The 8,141-nt window shown below is 37.6% G+C and overlaps 1 protein-coding gene across 2 annotated transcripts in view; it reads left to right on the top strand.

Moving 5' to 3' along the window:
- The window catches only part of SLC12A1 (solute carrier family 12 (sodium/potassium/chloride transporter), member 1), a 47,275-nt gene that overhangs the window by 9,756 nt on the left and 29,378 nt on the right, over positions 1-8,141 (top strand). Inside the window, exons 4-9 of one of the 2 annotated variants that reach the window (XM_010286509.1) lie at positions 528-623; positions 2,016-2,155; positions 2,627-2,737; positions 3,690-3,801; positions 4,290-4,417; positions 7,427-7,511. In XM_010286509.1, the coding sequence (XP_010284811.1) occupies positions 528-623; positions 2,016-2,155; positions 2,627-2,737; positions 3,690-3,801; positions 4,290-4,417; positions 7,427-7,511 (672 nt within the window). Of the gene's footprint in view, positions 1-527; positions 624-1,253; positions 1,350-2,015; positions 2,156-2,626; positions 2,738-3,689; positions 3,802-4,289; positions 4,418-7,426; positions 7,512-8,141 lie in introns of both variants that reach the window. The other variant, XM_010286510.1, reaches the window with a different exon arrangement.

Consider the following 8,141-nt stretch of genomic DNA (forward strand, 5'->3'; position numbering starts at 1 on the left):
GGAAGCGCAGCACTTGATAGCTTGGCAAGTAAGGATATAGAAGGCTCATGCTTGGGTCTTGTCTCTCTACCCGATAGACTCGTTGTCCTGGTGCGCTATGAAACTATACAGTCAGTCTTTCTCTGATTCAGTATTTAATTAACAGATGAAAGACAGCAGCATTCTTACAAGAGCTCTGGTTAATGTGACAATCTCTTCACTTAAACAGCCAGGATGTCTGTTAAAGGCAGATATAAGTATCCATGCCAAGGGATACTTGTTTGCTCATTTCCTCCGTCCCTTGAAAATCATGAGAGCTTCTGGCTAGGGTACTGCTATCAGAAAGAATCACTGCCTGAGGACTGATGGGAGTAATTTACTACTGTGACATGGACTCCTTGGAAATGTTCAGCAAACTGCAAGTGGTCAACAAACCATCTTTTCAGTTTATTGCTCTGATTCTGGCCTGAAAATTCAATTTAAAGAGAGAATGATTTGTAGGAATCATGGAACATGAGTAAAATATTTTATCTTCTTACTACTGACAGGTCTTGGAGTAATCATAATTCTTCTCGCCACGATGGTAACCTCAATTACTGGGTTGTCAACTTCTGCAATAGCAACTAATGGGTTTGTCCGTGGAGGTAAAAGTCTTAGGGTTACTAATGCTTTCAAGCCCAAAAAGATCTTTATGTATTATTTTCATATGAGGCAAACCAGAAGGATGGTACACCTAAAGGAACTGGAAGGTAACATTTCTAGCCACCTCTAATCACAATTTATGGCATGTTTGAGTTGTCACTTTTAACAAATCCCTGATTTCAGTTCAATCTGTGAAGTACGTTTCAGATGTTCCTGCCTAATGCTGAGAGAGGGATGGCTTCTGGCTTTTCATGGAGTTCTTCTGTTACCTTTCAGTAGGTCTTTCTTTTTCAGAGCATTCCAGGTTGGACATCCTTGGGCAAACTGAGCATAAGACACCTCTTCCTCTCATTTTAAAGACTGATGCAGATCAATGGATATCTTCAATTTAATACCCTCTTTATAAAACTTCTTACATTTCAGCCACTCCTTGGAAGATGAGTAAATAATTTTGCTGCAAAAGTGCATGTCAAGTATTTTATGAAATAAAGTTTTAGTGCATTTCAGAGCCTGAAAGTTATAACTCGTCTGCTCTAACCTCTGTGGAAAATGGCAAGTTCTTACTACGTCATTTAAGCAGAACAGGTATTTGAAGACACATTTGCAAATATTTTCTTTTTCGGATCTTTCAGGTCTTGGAATCATAGTTATTGGTCTGAGTGTAGTAGTAACAACATTAACAGGTATCTCCATGTCTGCCATTTGCACTAATGGAGTAGTAAGAGGAGGTAAGTGAATATGACCTCATGAAAAATACAAAAAGATTTGGATTAGGAAAAAAAAAGGAATTGATATAACTATAAGCAAAGCAATAATAAATAAATATATTTGGAGTGATATCTCTCAATGGATCAACAGTAAATTAAAATGTATATAATCTTAAACACTTCCTGACAGTAAATATTAAGTGCCAGTGAGATAACATAAAATAATTAACTGACAAAGGAATATGCTCCACTTACGGTGAGATGCAAAAACGATTGAAGACTCATTGCATCACTGTGCAATGAGCTTTAACAATGTACCACAGAATATGATCTTTCATGTTAACATTGGGACAGATCCAAATAAGTTAGAACCTGTCTGGAAGAGAAGTTCTCTCTGCTCTGTGTTACTATATTATGTATAAAGAAAAATTATTTCAAGGTCCAGTTTTGCATGCTAATATGAACTAAAAAGATTTCTGCAATAGAAAGGCATATAGAAAAGCCTGAAGGCAGAATCAGTAGAAAGCACATTCTTTTTTTTATCAGTGTCCTTTATTAATATAGGGCAAATACTGATTATGTTTGTTAGACGAAAAGTGGAGATTCCTGCGGGACTATTTATGTGAGAAAAATGAGCAAAACCTGAGCATTTAGTTGTGCTGAAATAACAATAATTTCTGTCTGCAGGTGGGGCATACTACCTTATCTCAAGAAGCCTAGGCCCAGAGTTTGGTGGATCTATAGGACTTATCTTTGCTTTTGCGAATGCAGTGGCAGTTGCTATGTATGTAGTTGGATTTGCTGAAACAGTTGTAGAACTTCTTAAGGTAAATGCAGATGTTTCATGTATATGATTAAATTGTTTTGTTCTGGGGTTTTTTTGTTTGTTTGTTCTGTGGGGTTTTTTTTTGTTTTGGGGTTTTTTGTGTGTTTATTTCTTACATAATAAATTTGTTTAAGTGGTGATACTTTTTAGCTGAGGCTTGAGGGACGTCTTTAGCAGGGAAGAAGCTGGTCTGTCTAAACATGCCATAGAGTGCTTCTCCATTATTTCTACCTTATGAATATATTTCATATATTTCTCAACAAGAATCTCAAAATCAGAAACAGAACAGACATCTAATTAGACAGCCAAATAACACCAACTACAGAGAGCCAGCTGGAACATGAAATACAAACACTTGGTCTCACAAATCTTTGAAACTTTGACAGCTCACTGCTTTCTTTTGCACCTTGTTACCTGATCCCAGCAGTTGGACAGAGAGGCTGGTTCTAATAACATTTCTTACTCCTTTCAGGAGAGTGATACACTGATGGTAGATGAGTCCAACGACATCAGAATAATAGGTACCATAACTGTTGTATGTCTTCTCGGCATCTCTGTTGCTGGCATGGAATGGGAAGCAAAGGTAAATCTTTAGAAGAACATAAAAGCAAGCAGTATATTAGACTACCGTCCAGCATTTTTGTGTGAGGAATGCTATACAACAGGTGGAATTTTCAAAAGCACACAGTTTCAGTTTATGCTTTATCTTTCTAAAAGCAATAGCAGTTTAATCATTACATTCAATGAAAGCACAATTACTCCATGCTCTTCCTTGAACATACATTTAAAAGGGAAGAGGAAGTTTGTGTTCTGCAGACAGCTTGATTATATTGATTTTTATAATTCATGACATCATTTAGAGCCTTGGCTAAGTGCCCCTTTTGCCCTTATTTTTGATGCAGCTTGACAGAATAAACAGTAGTAAAAACAATATATGGTTTTATCACTGTACTCTCTCAAGCCCTACTCAGCAGAAGAGCTCTATTTGCTATCTATTCCTTAATCTCTAATGGTTTCTGGTATTCCTTCACCTGTAAAAAAAAAAGTTCAAAATGGAAATTCAACTGGAAATACTTCAGAGGGTGGAATACAGCTATCGAAATCAGGTCCAGAATAGCACCCTTATTTTTACACTCTGCTGTGATGGAGACTAGAACCACTTGTAAGGGAGATCAGAAAAATAAATAGATATTATAACCCTTGAATTGACAATCCACTGCAACTAAACAAATTTTATAACAATATAAAAATGTCATATACTTGATATTAATGCATTAGCTGTTTTGTTTTGCCTTCTCTTGTAAAGAAACTAACATACAATTAAATTATAACTGTATATTGCATAACCCCCTTAGCAAAAAACTATCTGCTCTTGTCATAAGCTGATTCAGCTATCTTGATTCCTGGTGTTTTTGAAAACGACAGAAATTAGTAATCTGTCATAGAGAACACATACAGATAACTTACCATATAGCCATCTCCAGGGTCAATGCAAATAAAAATAGTCAGAAAAATCTTTTTGTTTCTATTAATAGGCTCAAGTTATTCTTCTAATTGTTCTCCTTGTTGCCATTGTAAACTTCTTTATTGGGACAGTCATTCCTACGAACAACGAAAAGAAGACAAGAGGCTTTTTTAATTACCAAGGCAAGTAACCTTACTATTTATCACAAAGTAATGTTTGCATTCTTTTTGGCTTCATACTGAGTTAAGGATTCCACTGAAACAGATCACAAGATCAGGATCTTCTGCCTGAGTTTAAATAAGCTTGCAAGTGAAGGGAATTTATTTCATCTTTAATTTTGAGTCTCTCTGCTGCTGAAGCTGATAGCACAGTTAGCTGCACCTTGAGTCATTTATGTATCAGCAGAGCACAGACAAACTTTTACACAGAGCTAAGTGCAAGTGCTGTAGTGACACTCCTGTCACTTCAATATGGGTCTGTAGCTCTGAGATGCAGACAAGCACATCCTACTGGGGACCACACTAAGGAAATCAAATTCACTTTGCTTACGATATGAGACAGATTCAAACCCAGTCGTCTAGATGTGAAAGACTAGCTTATTCATTTCCTTCATTAAGTAACTTTGGAATCAAACCCTGGTGGTATGTTTCATTCTCACCTATATTTGCAGGATCAATATTTGCAGAGAACTTTGGACCAGATTTCAGAAGTGGAGAAGGATTTTTCTCAGTGTTTGCCATTTTCTTCCCAGCCGCCACTGGCATTCTTGCAGGAGCCAATATCTCAGGAGATCTAAAAGTACGTATTTTGTTAACTTCGTAATACTAGCTGCAGGCTGAAAAAAGAACAAGAAAACAAATTATGAATCAACACCGTATTCAGTTTTAAATCATGTCTTATTTTGGGAAGCAAAACTCTCAAGTACCTGCTTTATTATTTAAAAACATCAGTGCACATTTTCTCTCAACATGTGTTATGGCTATTTACACAAATTACTGCATTCAGATTTGGGTGGCTGTATCATTTAAAAGCATGCTTCAATAACCTGCAATAATATATCATTAACGGTCCGTTAGCAGCACATGACATAAAACAATTTACATGCGTATCTCTTGGTGCTCTTCTTTTGCAAAATCTCCTAAAACATCATCCCAAAAAGCATACCTGTAAAGCTCATGTTTGTACTCACAAGAATCAGTGGAGACTGGCTTTTTCTATTCAGGGTCATAGCAAGGGCAGAGCAAACAGAGCATTTAATGAAAGCAAGTATGTCCCAATCTCATGTCACTACTGCTGCTCAAAGGAAAAGCTGCAGGTTTGCAGCTGTGACAGAAGAAAGGAGTCTGAAGAGAAAGGGAAAGGAGGTCCAAGGGTGCCCAATTGTCTTGCTGTGGCCATTCGGTCAGGTCCCCGCTCTCCTCTTGCAGTGTAGCACTTGTACGAGATGATATTTCCAGAATCTAACCGTACTGGTAAATTAGAGACAAGAACTTAGTTTTAACTTCGAGTGCCCTCTAATTTTCATGACTTTGCATGGTGTACTTTATGCAAAGAGCGTTTAAAGCTAAATGCAAAGATCAAGTAATTCAAAGCTCAGCAAAAGGCATTTGGTAAAAAATCTCTAGTAGATGTGGAGCAATGCAATACTTTGTAATACTACAAGAAATTCAGAAATGCACCAAGGGTATCCATAACTCAAGTCTTGCAATATAATACTAAAAACAACACCACCACCAAACAAGAAAACCCAAAACGCCACCTCACCCCAGCCCCACCACAAAAAAGAAAAAAAAAGTTACCAAAAAGATGTGGCTCACACCTTGATAGCCCCAGCATGTCAAATGAAGTTATTTGGCTTCATCATACAGATGCATTGACTCGTATACCTTAAGGATTCAACCAAAGGTCTGTTATTTCTGTATCGGCATAGCAGTCACAAGTTCACCAGATCCTACCAACCCTGAGGGCCAGTTCTGTTTCCCTTCCTCACACTGAGTTGCATGCCTCATCTCCTTTGCTTTCAGAGGACTGCTTTTGAAGCCAAGCACAGAGAGAAATATGTAGAAACTGAGCCACTACTAGCATCTGTAAGATTCCATTTTTAATTAAAAAACCACAAATCATTGTACTTCTGTCCACTGAGACTGAATCAGCCTCACACAATTCCATCCTTTTATCAAACCAAAATAATTCTTTTGCCATAATTATATATGGTGCTCTCTATACACGGCAAGCTCTCAAAGCAGCAGCACTTCTTTCATAAGCTATTTGAGAATGTGAGCAGGCCAAGGGGAGCCGTTCTCCCGTTGGCTCTCTGCGGTTGTTTCAGTCTGGCAGTACGTGGGTTTCTATAACCAAGTCCTCCAGGCCGCAGATTCCCCACTGAGCATGTTTAGATGCATTAGACAGGTCTAATTAAATTAACCAGCCTCCCCAGAAATCTAAAAGACAAGCTAAGAAGTATTTAAAAAGTGTAAAATTGACCAATCAAACTTTATTTAGAATTTGTTGCAAACACCTACGTACATGCTTCTGTAGCTGCTGCACACTCAAGTAGTGGCCTAGGCCAAAGCCTACTTACAGAAACAGCTAGTCTTCCTAGTGGCTTCAGTGGGTTTTAGAGCAGGCCCTAAAGTGCTAACATCATATTAAATATGTGTTTAATTATTGATAAAATTTAAAAGTTGTAAAGCTGTAAGAAGCTCTAACTCTAAGGTTTAAGGCTACAGCGTTTAAGATCACAGCATGAGACTCCACAAAAACAGTCATCTAAGACATGCGCACCAGGACTGTATAAATTAAAGTTACCATGATCTGAGGACAAAAAGTGCAAAGCTGCATTTACATGCAGCTGAAGTGACTTTGCAATTATCTTTCAGCTCAATAAATCCATACCTCATTTAAAAAATATATTAATTAGCACAGTTGAATCATTCATCCGTGTTTCACACGACACTCCAAATTTGTATTTTGTTTTTTTTTCCATGCAACAAGTATAGTTATAAAAGTACAAAAGTCTGTGGCTTAAAATGTATTCCACGCACCTTTGACTTAAAAATCCTCACTAAACCAACTCAGAAAGACAATTCATAAAGAGCACTTGCTAGCATAAACAAACACACTCTAAATTGTAAGGTTGGCTAGTATTAAAATCCTATTTAAAATTACAATGTATAATACAGATCTTTGGACTCTTACTTAGTAACAGTTGTATGATGGAAGCTGATATTGTTGTGAGCCAGTCTGTAAGCATTATAACCCAGCCTTATTAAATTATCTAAACTAAAAGTCAAAACAGTAAAAGGAAGTAGCTTGTTGTGAAGACACAACTAACAATTAATAGCTGCTAATCACAAAAGTATTGTATTCTGTACAGGGTGACTATCCGCATCTACCTTACCAATTAACCAAAAATGGTACGGTCTTGTAACCCACAGGAGTTTGATGGTTAGTTCAGTAACTGTTTACCCATGCCATCATTAAACATTAAAATAAAACCCATTGCAATGTAAAGATAATTTGAAGCTCCCAGAAATGCAGAGCTCAGGACTCTCCTGCTGCTATAACCATGACCTCCGCTCCTGCAGAACATCCTTCACTATGTCCAGGATAGGAGCACTGCACCACAGGAGGGCTTCACTGTCTACGTGCTGGGACAGGAAATGTTAGTGCAGGTATAAATGATAAAAATCCACCCTCTAAAGGTATCTTCAGACCACAATGTGGCAGGACTCCCTAGCACGCATGTGCAATTGGAGTGCAACGCACAAACTCACAGTGTGTTTTTTCTCACTGCTTTGTTTTAAGGATCCACAAAGTGCGATACCCAAAGGAACAATGCTGGCCATTCTGGTTACAACAGTTGCTTACATTGGCGTTGCAATATGTGTAGGTAAGTACAGAAACTCTGCTTCATGTCTTAATTTATAGAGTTTAAAAAGTCTGAAAGCCTGGTATGCAAATGAATGATTAACCTCACTGCTTTTTCATCCTGTGGATTTATTATGTAGAGAGATGTTTTGATTTTACTGTATGTAAAAACAGCAGGGGAAAAAAAAGCAGCAATCAGCAGAAACAAAGGTTCCTGTTTGGCAGCTGGAATTTTGTAGAACTTGTAGGGCTACTTTTCCATTTGATTCAGTGACAAAGACCACTAGCATATAGTATCCATGACCATAGTAAAGATTAAAGGAACCTCTGATCAATCTGCTGATCTTTTGTTCCTCATTCACACTGAAATGTCACTTGGCTTCTACTTGCTCTCACTAGCCTTACTGAGCACTCATGAGTAAAAGGGTAACACACACATTTTGTATGTTATATGTCAAAACCAGAAATCAATTGCCTGTCTTAAAGAAGATGCACTACGTGACTAGGTGCCCTACAATATTGGAATGTGACGTAAGAAAAGAGACACAAGAGTGAAAAGGATACCTGTACTGAAGCCGTGAACGGTGTTGGAGGAATATGCAATTAAATTCTCATTACAAGGGTACAATAAATCTCTGTTCAAGAAAATTTC

The sequence above is a fragment of the Phaethon lepturus genome, unplaced genomic scaffold (assembly GCF_000687285.1).
Source record: "Phaethon lepturus isolate BGI_N335 unplaced genomic scaffold, ASM68728v1 scaffold30334, whole genome shotgun sequence".
Taxonomy (NCBI): Eukaryota; Metazoa; Chordata; class Aves; order Phaethontiformes; family Phaethontidae; genus Phaethon; species Phaethon lepturus.